The sequence below is a fragment of the Stenella coeruleoalba genome (assembly GCF_951394435.1).
Source record: "Stenella coeruleoalba genome assembly, chromosome: 14".
In the NCBI taxonomy this organism is placed as follows: domain Eukaryota; kingdom Metazoa; phylum Chordata; class Mammalia; order Artiodactyla; family Delphinidae; genus Stenella; species Stenella coeruleoalba.
Genome location: NC_137160.1, coordinates 26,980,953 through 26,997,688, shown reverse-complemented (window position 1 = coordinate 26,997,688; position 16,736 = coordinate 26,980,953). Strand labels below are relative to the sequence as shown.

Below are 16,736 nucleotides of genomic sequence, written 5' to 3'. Positions count from 1 at the left end.
ACTATGGTTAATAATACCATACTGCATACTTGAAATTGCTAATACAGTAGATCTTAAAAGTTCTCATCACAAGAAAAAAATTATGTAACAACGTGTTGTGATGGATGTTAACTAGACTTACTGTGGTGATCGCTTTGCAATATATACAAATTTTGAATCATTATGTTGTACACCTGAAACTAAATATAACATTGTAAGTCAATTATACCTCAATAAAAAAGAAAAAAGTGAAAAACTTAAGCTCTGCAAACTAAAAAACTGTTGAAAGAAATTAAAGATGTTCACAGATTGGAAGACTTAATATTGTTAAGATGGCAATACTTCCCAAACTGATCTACAGATACAATGAAATCTCTATCACGATCTTAAATGATTTCTTTGTAGAAATTGACAAGCCATCTCTAAAATACATATGGAATTTTAGGGAACCCAGAATAGCCAAAACAATAGCAAAAAAGAATAATAAAGAAGAATAACAAGTGTTGGCAAGGATGTAGAGAAATTGGAACTCTCATACATTGCTGATGGAAATGCAAAATGGTGCAGCTGTTTGAAAAATAGTATGATAGTTTCTCAAAACTCAAAACAGAATTACCCTACAGCCAGCAATTCAGCTCATAGGTATATATCCAAGAGAAATGAAAACATATGTCCACAAAAAAACTTTACATGAATATTCATAGCCACATTATTCATAATAGCCCCAAAGTAGAAATAACCCAAATGTCCATTAACAGTTGAATGTGATATATCCTTACAGTGAAATATTATTCAGCATTTAAAAGAAATGAAATACAGATGCATGCTACAAGGTGAATGGACATTAAAAACATTATGCTGAGTGAAAGAAACAGATACAAAAAGTCATATATTAAATGATTCCATTTATAGGAAATGTCCAGAACAAGCAAATCTATAGAGACAAAAAATAGATTATTGGTTTAAACAGATGGGTAAGTACAGAGATAAGGAGTGAGGTGGGGGAATGGGTGTGACTGCTAATGGGTATGGGTATGCAATGAAAATGTTCTGGAATTTGATAGTGGTCGAGGATACATGATTCTATCAATATACTAGAAGCCACTGAATACTTTAAATAAATGAATTGTATGGAAAATGAATACCTCAATAAAGCTGTTTTAAAAAACGGACACTACTCATTGGTGGTCCATCTAAAATGAAGATAAAGTACATGAGGAATCAGACAAATCACCAGTAAGTTTAATTTAATTTTTCAGTAATATACCCATTTTTATTTGGAGATATGAAGACATCTGAAAATTAAATTTGACCTTTAAATATGTGGGTCTGAATATATAGTGTCTATAGCAAAAGCATTTGTTAGAAGAAAAGGTCAAGGATAACTGCTTATCCACGGACCTGCCTGAGTGGGGCTGGCAAAGGCAGCCACTGAAGTCAAGAGTGGGGAAAGGTCTCCTGCCCCCAACAGTGTCTCCTGTCCTGCCCCCAAGGGTCTCCTGTCCCTCCCTCTTCAGAGGGACAGCACCTGAAATTCAACCACTGCTGCCTCTCCGGTCAACTTTATTAAAATGCAAAAGATAAATGTTTTAAACTTTTAGCCTTCGCATAAATGAAGCTGATGCTTTTGTGTTACGCTCCCAATGATAGGCTGTGTTAACAGTAAGAGGAGCAAAGAGCATTAACTGGAGTGAGTACTGAAACGTGGAAACACAAAAGGGAAGGGAGGGCACCAGTCTCACTTCATTCTGCCTTTTGATGAAGGTCGGTTTTGCCTTTTGGGGCTGTATCTATTAGGCCATTCCCAGAGGCAAGCTGATGAGGGAATTTAGAAATCTCTATGCCTGGGAATCCCAGTCCCCTTTGCTCAGGAGCTCGAAGGTCCTATTGGCTGGACATTGTCAGGGGTCCCAATTCTCTCTAGGGGCCACTCCCAGCCCACCTGCCACTGAGGTTCTAAGCACCTTCCTGGCAAGAAGTCTGTGGACAATTAAAAATAATTATATTAGCCATCAGCAGTGAAAGACTTTAAACAGATGGGTAAGTACTAGAGCCTCTTGTACTTTAATTTTAAAATTACAGCTCAGCCTGATTAGCAAGAAGCCACAGTTTTCAGCACTTGAGACCAGTGGTCTCTTGCTGGCTCATCAGTGGTATGTAATCCCTTCTGCTGGGCATGCAGTGCAGAATGCAGATCTCATTGGTTTTACTATCTCACATAGCTCCTGAGGGAAAGGCAAGGTGGAGATAAATTGTGGGCTGGTGAGTGTTTTGTCTGTGTCTCCTGGTCTGTGTTAATCAGTGCAATCACCCCGGAAGGCATCTTGGCTCTCAGACGTGGTGTTGATTTCTTGTTTGACTGACCCTTATTTTTTAAGTAAACTAGGAGTACACAATTTCAAACATAGAGAATTGGTTTTAAATTGGTATTTACTCATTTTATATGAGTCCAAGACTCTCCACTGAAGGGATTTTCAGGAAGCCCTGCACATTATACCTTGGTATACCTTGGTACCAACTGGGGAAGTGAGATGTTGCCACCCGCTCTATTTACTGTTACAAAGAAGCATCCAGACCAGAAAAGGAGATGTGAGTTCCTGTAGAGGTGAGTGAGGACATGGGAGTGTTCCAAGAACAAGAGGAATTTATGTGAGCCAGAAAGAACAGTTGGGGAAAAGAAATTCGAGTTGATATGGGCTCCAAAGTACTGCCAAGGACCCCCAGAAGGCATTAAACTGCCCTTATAGCCAGGACAGACAGCCCTTCTGTCACTAACCCGGGTCCCTAAAGTCTTTAATCAATAGAAATTGATAAGAGGCCAGAAGAGAAATCCAGGCAAGGCTTTACTGGGACTCGTGCCAGAGCACGAGGGAGTGAAAACAAGTAGCAGGTGCCCTTGCTTGCTCTCTGAGGAGGGCAAGCTGGTCCCTTAAATGGGGTGAGGGTGGGGGCGGATTGGTGGGTCAGGCTGGAGGGGCGGCTTGGGTGTCTGTCCACACCCTTGGCGGTGCTGTGTGCAGGGATTATGCTTTTGCTCCCGGTACCTCAGCAATGGCAGTTGGTTTGTGGTCTTCTTGTATCTTATAATTGCCCCCAACTGCAGTTATGTGTGCAGTTATTTTTAGTCCCTTATAGTTTCTTTGTATTCTGTCGCTAGAGATTCAAGCACTCCAGTAAATGGTGCTAGGTCCCAGCTTATCTCACTTCAATCCAATACTAGTCGTTAGAGAATTTTTTTTAATTGCAGTTGTTCTTTAATAGTATCACAGAAGGCAAAAACAAACAAAAGACAGCTATGATAGCCCCATATCTTATACGCTGTTTAAAATGTTTCAAGGGTGTTTTTGTATGTAACCTATAGAAATGCTCTTCCTTCCCGCCCCTCCCACCGTGATCTCTCCTTATCTATCACATCCCTACCATGCAAGACCTAGCTCAAATGCCTGAACAAAGTTTCTCCCATCTTCCTCAGCAGGAAGTTTACCTCCCTACTGTGTCTACTGCATTCATTCAACTCCTACCAGTTCCACCTTCAGAGTATTTCTTGAATTTATGTCCTCCTCCACAGTCTACCTGAACCCTGCACAATTTCAGGACCACTTTTTCTTTCCCCTGGATGATTTCTTGTCCCTAAAATACATCCTCCACACACTCACAAGTCCTTGACAGAGCAGGAGAAATGTGGGGAGGAAGGAACTGGATGGAGTTCAAGTTCAAGGGTGGTGTGAGTGTCATCAAGGTCATGAGAGGCCTGCGAGGGCAGGAGCCTGAGTCAGAGGTGGGGACTGAGTCAGAGCTCAGAGGAGCAGCTTTGTGGGATGAGCCCAAGTGAGGTACTGAGGAGTGGCTGGTTGCATGGGGAGGTGGAGGTGAGCAAAGTGGACGAGGACCAGCATGTGGATGAATGGGTTTTCCACATGGACATTGATAGAAGCAGAACAAAAGCTCTCAGGTTTTGATATGTGCAAAAATTACTTGGTGTGCTTGATAAAAATACCGATTACCAGGCATAGCCCTCAGAGAGCCTAGTCAGTATATCTGGGATTGGGCCCAGGGATATTCATTTTAACAAACACTCTAGGCAATTTTTATATAAATGGGACCTTGAGCATACTTTCAGAGACACCATCTGTTATGGGCTGAGTTGTGTCCCCCACCAAATCCATATGTTGAAGTCATAACCCGCCAGTACCTCAGAATGTATTTGGAAGTAGGATCTTTAAAGAAGTAAATAAAGTAAAATGAGGTCGTATGTGTGGGCCTTAATCCAATATGATTGATGTCCTTATAAGAAGAGATTAGGACATAGACATGAGCACACACACAGGGGAAAGATCATGTGAGGACACAGCGAGAAGATGGTCACTTTCAAGGCAAGGAGAGAGGTCTCAGGAGAAAGCCAACCTGCCAACACCTTGATCTTGGGCTTCTAGCCTCCAGAACTGTGAGAAAATAAATTTATGTTGTTTCAGCCCCCCAGTCTGTGGTATTTTGTTATGGCAGCCCAAGCAGACTGGTTCACTGTCCTAGAACAATGGTAGGAGTTGAGGGGTCTAGAGAATGACTAGGGGGCACCTTGCAAAAGAGGAACATGTCCAGAGTGAACAGAAGATGGAAATGAGCTGGGGCAGAGGCCACATTGTGGGTGGTGTGAGCCTCGAGGCCGAAAGGGCAGTGGGAGTCAGGAGAATGCCCCCTCCCGCTAGCCCCACAGCTGTGAGGACGGAAGACTGGGTTTTGGGGGGGGGGAGCCATGCTTCAGTCAAGGTACGGAGGAGATGGAGGTAGAAGAACATCCTGGGCATTTAAGTAAAAAGGGCAGCTTTCTCTCTGAAAAAAACTCACTAAAATGATAGCATACAGGTATTTTAGATTTAACCAAACAAAAAATGTTCACCAATAAGGCTCAGGGAAAGGGATGAATATAGACAACAGCAACCAGATTTCAGAAGCTGGAGCACAGCTAGAAAAATGTGCTTTTCACAGTGCCTTAGCACAGTGGGTCCTCACCAGGAGCGCTGACAGCCCCTAGAAATTTGTTGGACAAATTCCTGAGCCCCCCACCCCAGACCTACTGAATTAGAAAATCTGTGGGTGGGCCCCAGCAATCTGTGTTTTAAGAAGCCCTTCAGGTGACAATGCTGAAGTTTGAGGTCCCCTGACTTAACAGACCAGAGAGAATTGATCAGAGCTATCAGCTGTGAAATTTGAGAAGTAAGGTTGCAAAGTGTCAGGAATGACAGCACCAGGTAACTTTAGAAATAGGGAGTGAGGAACTAAAAGTATGAGAACTGGTTAGAAGGATTTAGAAAGCAGTTAGATCCCAAGACCATCTCCTCAATTGTTCATACCTGCAGGCTCAATTCTGCCACATAAAGAGGGCAGATCAGGTAACAGCAGGTGTGTTTCTGCCTTGGTGGGATACGTCACATAGAGTCCTAATTGGGGGGTGGGCAGGAATCTTATGTTATTTATCATATTTACAGGGAGATGATAGTCTTGTTGACAAAGAAAATACTGCTGAATGTGAAAAGGCAGAGTATAGTTTGCTGACCTAGGAGGCAGGAGATCTTGTTCTAGGTCTCACTCTGTCTCTAACTGTATAATCAGGGCAAGAACTTCCTCAGTTTCCTTATATGCATCAATCTATTTTAACGACCTTTGAACACAAATATTCCATAGTCCATTTTAATTAATTCCATAGTCCATTTTAATTAAAAATGAAGAAGAATCATAAAATAGTACTGATTGCAAGCATGGCCTAATTAGACTAACAGGGTGATCCCTTTCTAGATATTTGCTGTTTGGGGTTTCTATGTTTTTGTGTATTTCACTCTGTTCAAATTGTTTAAAAATATATATACAGAGCTTCTACTGGGTGTGCAAATGCCTGAGAAGTGACACTATCCAAATACTTAGAAGGACTACTGGAACTATGGATGACATCGTAATTCACTTTTTGTAATTTTGCAATGTTATTTTACTATTTAAAAAAAATTAAGCACAGCCACAAGGATAGAAAATAGGTTAATTATATTAAGTGCCAATTCTGATCAATTGCTAATGTTTGCTTGCAGTGCTATATTGAGGGCCATGAAGCTCATTTCAGACTAAATGGGAGAGAATGCTGTGATTACTCAGTAATGTCTGCCAAGAGAAAAGGATAGGACACGTGCCGTGTATTTGCCAGCACTCTGGCGGTATAACCTAGAGGCAAAATGATCTCCTTTTCCCTCTTTGAATGTGGTTGCTAGACTCCAGATTAAAAGCTCAGCTCTCGGGCTTCCCTGATGGCACAGTGGTTGAGAATCTGCCTGCCAAGGCAGGGGATACGGGCTCGAGCCCTGGTCTGGGAAGATCCCACCTGCCACGGAGCAACTGGGCCCGTGAGCCACAACTACTGAGCCTGCGCGTCTGGAGCCTGTGCTCTGCAACAAGAGAGGCCGCGACAGTGAGAGGCCCGCGCACCGCGATGAAGAGTGGCCCCCGCTTGCCACAACTAGAGAAAGCCCTCGCACAGAAACGAAGACCCAACACAGCCAAAAATAAATAAATAAATTTATTTAAAAGCTCAGCTCTCTTCTACTAGCTCCAAAAAGAAATAGAGGATTCATAAGGGAGCAGTCAAGTGTGTCTATAAGAGCCAAGATCCAGCCTTCCTTTTTGAGGATCATCTTATGCATAATTTGAAGAGTTGCCTTTAATTTCAGGGAGTGTGTGGAGAAATATTGTTCAGTGTGGATTCTTCTCATCCCCTCATAGCCAACCTGAAGACCCAGAAATCTCCCCATTCTCACCCATGCCCATCATAAAGCCTTAGCATCGTGGAGATGGCTACTACAAGCCGGTCTTGAGTCTAGGACCTTCTAAACCCAGTCCTCATTCAGAAGGAGCCTGATGGTGCATAGTGGACAAGACTACCAGCTCATGGGCTAGACACCCATTGGCACACCAAGTAAGAGCTCCATTACCTCCCCCAGGATGAGAGCCAGTCAATACTTACTGCCCATTATCCTCCGTACTGTTGGACCCTCGGCAGTCATTTCCCTAACGATCTCATTGTCATCCTCATTGGCATCCAGCCAGCGATTGCAGTTGAAGTTATACTTGTCCTTGGTCAGGGTGTTCATCAGGGTCATCTGGAATGAAGTCCTGGAGTGAGCAAGTGGTGTACCAGAGATATTCATCCATGCCTTGAGGTTCCCGTTCTGCTAGTTCATCTCAAGGAGGACAAGGCCGTCCCCTAGGGATGACTCTTGTGGAAGATGGAGTGCCAGATTAATATTTATCCCTCTGGTCCCCTGGAGACCCACAGTTGCCTAGCAGCCAGGTGATTAGGACACAGTGCAAGTCTGCTGAAACCTAAGCAACTTCTTAGTCTACTTTGGAAGTCCTGTCCCCGTCAGGAAGTCCATGTGTCATGTGTCCAAATTTAGGTCTCACTACAACCCTTCCCCACCCACACTCCCAACAGATAAACGCAAACTAACAAGACAAGGTCATTAGAAAGAGACCATTTTGGTTCCTCTCCCAACCACCTTCTAGCCCCCAAGATGGTACATCTCACCTTTTCTAAATGCCATCCAGAACCAGGACTCCTTTTATCATGCCACGCCCGAATCTTATAAAACCTGCCGAGGTCTGGGAGCTCAATCTATGGTGAGAAATAACAAGGCCTGAGTGGACAGAACCAAGTGAAATGTGTTTACCCTCATAGCTGACCCCCTGCCAGGAGGGTACCCACTTTGAGCTGTTTCTTCAGCATCAAGGGTGGGTTTGCTTCAAACCACCCTCATATATTCTATCTTCTTGTGCTCTTTTAACCAATGGCACATGAGGGAGAGACAGCCACGTAGAGCTAAGGTTCAATCTGGGCTGGTGAAACTGAACAAAAATAACTGACCCACAGTAGGATCCAGACTAAATAAAATCTTCCAAGCAATAAGCTTTCAATTACAAAATCCATATGGCAGCCCTGCAAATTAGCACAGGCCCAAGCCCCAGGACTCTGCTGGGCACTGAAACAGACAAAAAGATCAATACAGTGGTCATGCCCTTTCCCTAGGGGCTCCAAGTCTAGCCAGGAAGACAAATACATAAAGAGCAATGAACTGGAGGTATAATAGAAGCGCCAACGGGGTGCTCTGAGAAGAGAGCTGCAAATTACAAATTATTCTTACCTAAAGGTCAGAGCAGCACTTCCGTTGACAAAACAAGCCTTGCTCTGCTTACATACATACTGAAAATTTAAAGCTGAATTTCTTTTTAAATGTTCCAAAATGTATACTTTCCTTTAAATTTGCTCCTCACTCTCTAATTCAGTCCACACTGGGCGGTTTGACACTAACTGTGCTCAGGGTCTCTGTTCTAAAATGATTCCCCAAGTCACCAGGCTCCTGAATGTCCAAAGCCATTACATACTTGCTTCTTCTCCCATGCTTGGTTCTGGACTGTTTGATTCAGATGAAGGGCCAGATCTAAACTGCACCCCATCAGTACATTGCCCGTACATTAAATGTGGCATTCCTTGCAGGGGCCTAGGGTCTCTATTTTACCTTTTTGTCTTCAAACGTGGTCCAAACCTGGCTTAGGAAACCAGAATCCCATGACAAATGCTTCTTACACCCCTTTCTCTTTCTTCCCTCCCACTCTGTCACTCTTCCTACCCTAAATTTCTCAATGATTCCGGGTTTGAACCACTTGTTGTTGGGATTCAGGAGAATCTCATCCGTCCGCCCCTTCTGCCCATAAATCTGGATGAAGATAGGAGAGTTGGTACCAGCTTTCTTCAAGTCGGTCGTCCAGACCCACAGGGACCATGGGAATTCTGCAGAGACAGGTCAAGTTGTACCATTAACTTCAAAAGTGAAGAGATTTTCAAGCTACCAGTGGGGAAGACAAGCAAATCAAAGGTGATCAGGACTGAAGTACAGGTTGTATACAGGTGTGCCCTACCCTCAGAAACCCATTATAACAAATACTAAATTTGGGAAGCCAAGGATTCCTTGCTATTTGAGAGAGTGTGCCTTAATGTTCCTTTTAGTGGCGAAAGTCTATTAGTATATTTTAAATAGGGGGAATAGTTGACTCCACCCACCCTATGGCCAGTACATTCAGAGTGCAGTGTGTGCAGCCATTCAGTTTAACAACTAGCCCATCACAGCAGCTTAACGATTTGGGGCTGCTGGAGTATCAGCCTTGGTGCCATGTCTGTAATTCTGTGTGGTCTGTATCTTGGAGAACTGAGGTCCCTGGGGGACCCTTTCCCTTCCTTTCCAGAGGAGAATTGAGAAGAAGGAGCGCCCAGTGGTTTGACAATCCTGGCCTTTGCTGGCTCTGGGCCCCTCCACCTACTTTTCAGCCTCTTCTTCCTGAGAGACACCATCTCGTAGAGCTGCCTCTCGATCAGCCCATCTGTCTTCTTCTCATCCAGCCAGCTGCTGCAAGGGAAGGTCTGCTGGATGCCAGTGAAGGGGCACAAAATCACCACCTGGGGGAGCAGATCACATCTCCTACAGTAGGTCCCCTGGCTGGGACTTCTTTGTAATGTTCAACAGCCTCCTTAGCCCCACATTTAGGGTTGTCTGCATTACTTCCCTCAAGGAATGTCACTTTTCTTCCCACTGCCCATCTCATTAAATCTTAGATCAAGAAATACCTCCTCTAAGAAATCTTCCCAAGTAGGTATCATCTGTATTCCAATTTACCAGCCCAAACCTCAAACATTTTTCTCTATACACATACCCTTTTTGAATACCATATTTCCTTATGCACATTGTAAAATCTCCATCTGAACCAAGTTAACTAGAATACTAAATTAATACCCTATATTTGTCCTGTGGAAAAAAGGTCAGTCACATAAAAGGTAATTAATATCTATAATTTAATACAAAAACTAACTACCCTCTTCAGGACTTGATCCTTATTTAACCTTCTCTCCTACATCTTCTCCATCTCTACCCACATTCTGAACTTATGGGTTTAGAACATGGCATTCTAACCTTCTCTCCTACACCTTCTCCATCTCTACCCACATTCAGAACTTATGGGTTTAGAACATGGCATTCTGTCTAACCCAGACACACCTAGGTGTTTTGAAGAGAAGCATCAGAATGCCAAAGACAGAGATCTTAAGAGCATCAAGAGAAAAAAGACAGATGATGGCAATTGGACTAACAGAAGCCAGAGGATATTGGAGGGTGGGGGCATTATAACTCAATCTAGAGTTCTGTATCCTGAAATTTCTTTCAAGAATGAAAATGAAATAAAATAATTTTCAAATTAACAAAAACAGAGTTTACAACCAATAGACCTTACTTAACCAAAGGAACTTCTAAAGCATAGTACTTCAGGAGGAAGAAGAAAATTGACACCAGAAAAGAGGTCTTAGATGCAAGAAGAATTGGCAAGCAAACACACTGGCAAACAGGTAGGTAAATCTGGACAAATATGACTCTACAAAACAACAGCATATAATATGTGAATTTAAAAATAATTCAAAGGAGAGCTAAAATACTCTACTTTCAAAATTGGCATGCAATCTAGATGCAGGATTATTACCATTAGAAATTTCTAAGGTTCTTGATTTGTCTAAGAGGGAGTTAGAGATGGTGGTTAAATTTAGGTCTTGTCACAGTAAGTATGTATGTTAAAATTTCAATAGTAACCACTAAAAAAAACAGAGAGTGTATAATTTCCAAATCACTATCAAGAAAATAAAACCCACAACCAATCAGTTAATCAAAAAAAAAAAAAAAAAAGAAAAAAGAAAGACATAGTAAAAGCAGGACAAACAGACATGTTAATAGTTATAAAAAACATAAATGACTAAATTTATCAGTTAAAAGCTAGATAGTATCAGATAGGATTGTGATAAAGATTCAATTAACCAGAAGGTTATACTAATTCTACACCTCACAACGTAGCCTAAAACTATATAAAGCAAAAATTGTTAGCTCTACAGTAAGAAATTTAAATATCTACCACCGACATTGGAAATTTCAACACATATTTCTTCGTAATTAATAGATCAAACAGACAAAATGCTATTAAGGAGATAGAAGATTCAAAAACAAAAGTAACAAACTGAATTTAATAAATAAAATCAAAATCTTAAGTTCAACTCTTGGAACATATACCTAAATTGAAGCGCATTGTAAAGTAAATGTCAAAAAATTTTTTAATGGCATCCACCATTGAGAGGACCTTCAAGATGGTGGAGGAGTAAGACGTGGAGATCACCTTCCTCCCCACAAATACATCAAAAATACATCTAAATGTGCAACAACTCCTAAAGAACACCTACTGAACGCTGGCAGAAGACCTCAGACTTCCCCAAAGACAAGAAACTCCCCACGTAGCTGGGTAGGGAAAAAGAAAAAACAGAGACAAAAAAATAGGGAGGGGACCTACACCTCTGGGAGGGAGCTGTGAAGGAGGAAAAGTTTCCACACACTAGGAAGCCCCTTCACTTGTAGAAACGGGAGTGGGCTTGGGGGAAGCTGTGGAGCCATGGAGGAGAGCACAGCAATAGGGCTGCAGAGGGCAAAGCGGAGAGATTCCCGCAAAGATGATTGGGGCCAACCAGCACTCACCAGCCTGAGAGGTTTGTCTGCTCACCCGCCAGGACAGGTGGGGGCTGGGAGCTGAGGTTCGGGCTTCGGAGGTCAGATCCCAGGGAGAGGACAGGGGTTGGCTGCGTGAACACAGCCTGAAGGGGGCTAGTGCACCACAGCTAACCAGGAGGGAGTCTGGGAAAAAGTCTAGAACTTCCTAAGAGTCAAGAGACTGTTGTTTTGGGGTGCACGAGGAGAGGAGATTCAGAGCACTGCCTAAAAGAGCTTCAGAGACAGGTGTGAGCCACGGCTATCAGTGCGGACACCAGAGACCGGCATAAAATGCTAAGGCTGCTACTGCAGCCACCAAGAATCCTGTGTGCAAGCACAGGTCACTATCCACACCTCCCCTCCCGGGAGCCTGTGCAGCCCGCCACTGCCAGGGTCCCATGATCCAGGGACAACTTCCCCAGGAGAACACATGGCACACCTCAGGCTATTGCAATGTCACATTGGCCTCTGCCGCCGCAGGCTCGTGCTGCATTCTGTACCTCTCTCTCCCCCGGCCTGGGTGAGCCAGAGCCCCTTAATCAACCCTCCTTTAACCCCCTCCTGTGTGGGTGAAGAACAGATGTCAGAGTGTGACCTACATGCAGAGGTAGGGCCAAATCCAAAGCTGAAACCCAGGAGTTGTGCGGACAAAGAAGAGACAGGGAAATTTCTCCGTGCAGCCTCAGGAGCAGCAGATTAAATCTTCACAATCAACTTGATATACCCTGCGTCTGTGGAATACCTGATTAGACAATGAGTCATCCCAAAATTGCGGTGGTGGACTTTGGGAGCAACTGTAGACTTCGGGTTTGCTGTATACGACTGACTAGTTTCTGATTTTTATGTTTAACTTAGTATGGTTTTTAGCGCTTGTTATCATTGGTGGATTTGTTTATTAGTTTGGTTGCTCTCTTCTTTTTTTAAAAAAATTACTTTAAAAATATGTTTATTTTAATTATTTTTTATTTTAAAAATTTTATTTTATTTTTCTTGCCTTCTTTTTTTTCTCCCTTTTCTGCTGAGCTGTGTGGCTGACAGGGTTTTGGTGCTCTGGCCGGGTGTCAGGCCTGTGCTGCTGAGGTGGGAGAGCCGAGTTCAGGAAATTGGACCATCAGAGACCTCCCGGCCCCACGTAATATCAATCGGCGAGAGTTCACCCAGAGATCTCCATCTCAACGTGAAGACCCAGCTCCACTCAATGACCAGCAAGCTCCAGTGCTGGACACCCCATGCCAAACAACTAGAAAGACAGGAACACAACCCCACCCATTAGCAGAGAGGCTGCCTAAAATCATAATACGTTCACAGACATCCCAAAACACACCACTGGACATGGTCCTGCCCACCAGAAAGACAAGATCCAGCTTCATCCACCAGAACACAGGCAACCAGTCCCCTCCACAAGGAAGCCTACACAACCCACTGAACCAACCTTACCCACTGGGGGCAGACACAAAAAACAACGGGAATTACGAACTTGCAGGCTGCAAAAAGGAGACCCCAAACACAATAAGTTAAGCAAAATGGAAAGACAGAGAAATACCCAGCAGATGAAGGAGCAGGTAAAAACCCACCAGGCCAAACAAATGAAGAAGAAATAGGCAGTCTACTCCAAAAAGAATTCAGAGTAATGATAGTAAAGATGATCCAAAATCTTGGAAATAGAATGGAGAAAATACAAGAAACATTTAACAAGGACCTAGAAGAACTAAAGAGCAAACAAACAGAGAGGAACAACACAATAAATGAAATTAAAAATTCTCTAGAAGGAATCAATAGCAGAATAACTGAGGCAGAAGAACGGATATGTGACCTAGAAGATAAAATAGTGGAAATAACTACCACAGAGCAGAATAAAGAAAAAAGAATGAAAAGAATTGAGGACAGTCTCAGAGACTTCTGGGACAACATTAAATGCCCCAACATTTGAATTATAGGGATCCTAGAAGAAGAGAAAAAGAAAGGAACTGATAAAATATTTGAAGAGATTATAGTTGAAAACTTCCCTAATATGGGAAAGGAAATAGTCAATCAAGTCCAGGAAGTGCAGAGAGTCCCATACAGGATAAATCCAAGAAGAAACACGCCAAGAAACATATTAATCAAACTATCAAAAATTAAATACAAAGAAAAAATATTAAAAGCAGCAAGGGAAAAACAGCAAATAACATACAAGGGAATCCCCATAAGGTTAACAGCTGATCTTTCAGCAGAAACTCTACAAGCCAGAAGTGAGTGGCAGGACATACTTAAAATGATGAAAGGGAAAAACTTACAACCAAGATTACTCTACCCAGCAAGGATCTCATACAGATTCAACAGAGAAATTTAAACTTTTACAGACAAGAAAAAGCTAAGAGAATTCAGCACCACCAAACCAGCTTTACAACAAATGCTAAAGGAACTTCTCTAGGCAGGAAACACAAGAGAAGGAAAAGACCTACAATAACAAACCCAAAACAATTAAGAAAATGGTAATGGGAACATACATACTGATAACTACCTTAAATGTAAATGGATTAAATGCTCCAACCAAAAGACATAGACTGGCTGAATGGATACAAAAACAGGACCTGTATATATGCTGTCTACAAGAGACCCATTTCAGACATAGGGACACATACAGACTGCAAGTGAGGGGATGGAAAAACGTATTCCATGCAAATGGAAATCAAAAGAAAACTGGAGTAGTAATTCTCATATCAGACAAAATAGACTTTAAAATAAAGACTATTACAAGAGACAAAGAAGGACACTACATAATGATCAAGGGATCAGTCCAAGAAGAAGATATAGGAATTGTAAATATTTATGCACCCAACATAGGAGTACCTCAATACAAAAGGAAAATGTTAACAGCCATAAAAGGGAAAATTGACAGTAACATAATCACAGTAGGAGACTTTAATAACAACCCACTTTCACCAATGGACAGATCATCTAAAATGAAAATAAATAAGGAAACACAAACATTAAATGACACATTAAACAAGATGGACCTAACTGATATTTTTAGGACATTCCATCCAAAAACAACAGAATACACTTTCTTCTCAAGTGTGCACAGAACATTCTCCAGGATAGATCACACCTTGGGTCACGAATCAAGCCTTAGTAAATTTAAGAAAATTGAAATCATATCAAGTATCTTTTCCAACAACAATGAGACTAGATATCAATTACATGAAAAAAACTGTAAAATATACAAACACATGGAGGCTAAACAATATGCTACTAAATAACCAAGAGATCACTGAAGAAATCAAACAGGAAATCAAAGAATACCTAGAAACAAATGACAATGAAAACACAATGACCCAAAACGTATGGGTTGCAGCAAAAGCAGTTCTAAGAGGGAAGTTTATAGCAATACAATCCTACCTCAAGAAACAAGCAACATCTCAAATAAACAACCTAACTTACACCTAAAGCAATTAGAGAAAGAAGAACAAAAACCCCCCAAATTTAGCAGGACAGAAATCATAAAGATCAGATCAGAAATGAAGGAAAAAGAAATGAATGAAACAATAGCAAAGATCAATAAAACTAAAAGTTGGTTCTTTGAGAAGATAAACAAAATTGATAATCCATTAGCCACACTCATCAAGAAAAAAAGGGAGAAGGCTCAAATCAATAGAATTAGAAATGAAAGAGGAGAAGTAACAACTGACACTGCAGAAATACAAAGGATCATGAGAGATTACTACAGGCAACTATATGCCAATAAAATAGACAACCTGAAAGAAATGGACAAATTCTTAGAAAGGCACAACCTTCTGAGACTGAACCAGGAAGAAACAGAAAATATAAACAGACCAATCACAAGCACTGAAATTGAAACTGTGATTAAAAATCTTCCAACAAACAAAAGCCCAGGACCAGATGGCTTCACAGGCCAATTCTATCAAACATTTAGAGAAGAGCTAACACCTATCCTCAAACTCTTCCAAAATATAGCAGAGGAAGGAACACACCCAAACTCATTCTACAAGGCCACCATCACCGTGATACCAAAACCAGACAAAGATGTCACAAAAAAAGAAAACTACAGGTCAATATCACTGATGAATATAGATGCAAAAGTCCTCAACAAAATACTATCAAATAGAATCCAACTGCACATTAAAAGGATCATACACCATGATCAAGTGGGATTTATCCCAGGAATTGAAGGATTATTCAATATATGCAAATTAATAAATGTGATACACCGTATTAACAAATTGAAGGATAAAAACCATATGATCATCTCAATAGATGCAGAAAAAGTTTTCGACAAAATTCAACACCCATTTATGATAAAAACTCTCCAGAAAGTGGGCATAGAGGGAACCTACCTCAATGTAATAAAGGCCATATACGACAAACCCACAGCAAACATCATTCTCAATGGTGAAAAGCTGAAAGCATTTCCTCTAGGAACAAGACAAGGATGTCCACTCTCACCACTATTATTCAACATAGTTTTGGAAGCCCTAGCCATGGCAGTCAGTGAAGAAAAAGAAATAAAAGAATACAAATTGGAAAAGAAGAAGTAAAACTGTCACTGTTTGCAGATGATGTGATACTATACATAGAGAATCCAAAAGATGCTACCAGAAAACTACTAGAGCTAATCAATGAATTTGGTTAAGTAGCAGGATACAAAGTTAATGCACAGAAATCTCTTGCATTCCTGTACACTAATGATGGAAAATCTGAAAGAGAAATTATGGAAACACTCCCATTTACCACTGCAACAAAAAGAATAAAATACCTAGGAATAAACCTACCTAGGGAAACAAAAACCTGTATGCAGAAAACTATAAGACACTGATGAAAGAAATTAAAGATGACACCAACAGATGGAGAGATATACCATGTTTTTGGATTGGAAGAATCAGTATTGTGAAAATGACTATACTACCCAGGGCAATCTACAGATTCAATGTAATCCCTATCAAATTACCAATGGCATTTTCTATGGAGCTAGAACAAATCATCTTCAAATTTATATGGAGACACAAAAGACCCCAAATAGCAAAAGCAGTCTTGAGGGAAAAAAGCGGAACTGCAAGAATCAGACTCCCTGACTTCAGACTATACTACAAAGCTACAGTAATCAAAACAATGTGGTATTGGCACAAAAGCAGAAACATAGATCAATGGAAC

The 16,736-nt window shown here is 41.5% G+C and overlaps 1 protein-coding gene across 3 annotated transcripts in view; it reads right to left on the bottom strand.

The window, feature by feature from the left end:
- Nucleotides 1–16,736, bottom strand: part of LOXHD1 (lipoxygenase homology PLAT domains 1) — a gene marked incomplete at both ends in the record, with an annotated part of 201,528 nt that overhangs the window by 126,494 nt on the left and 58,298 nt on the right. For all 3 annotated transcript variants that reach the window (XM_079941781.1, XM_079941782.1, XM_079941783.1), the window contains 4 exons: nt 6,983–7,118; nt 7,547–7,633; nt 8,646–8,806; nt 9,334–9,469. In XM_079941781.1, the coding sequence (XP_079797907.1) occupies nt 6,983–7,118; nt 7,547–7,633; nt 8,646–8,806; nt 9,334–9,469 (520 nt within the window). The remainder of the gene's footprint in view (nt 1–6,982; nt 7,119–7,546; nt 7,634–8,645; nt 8,807–9,333; nt 9,470–16,736) is intronic.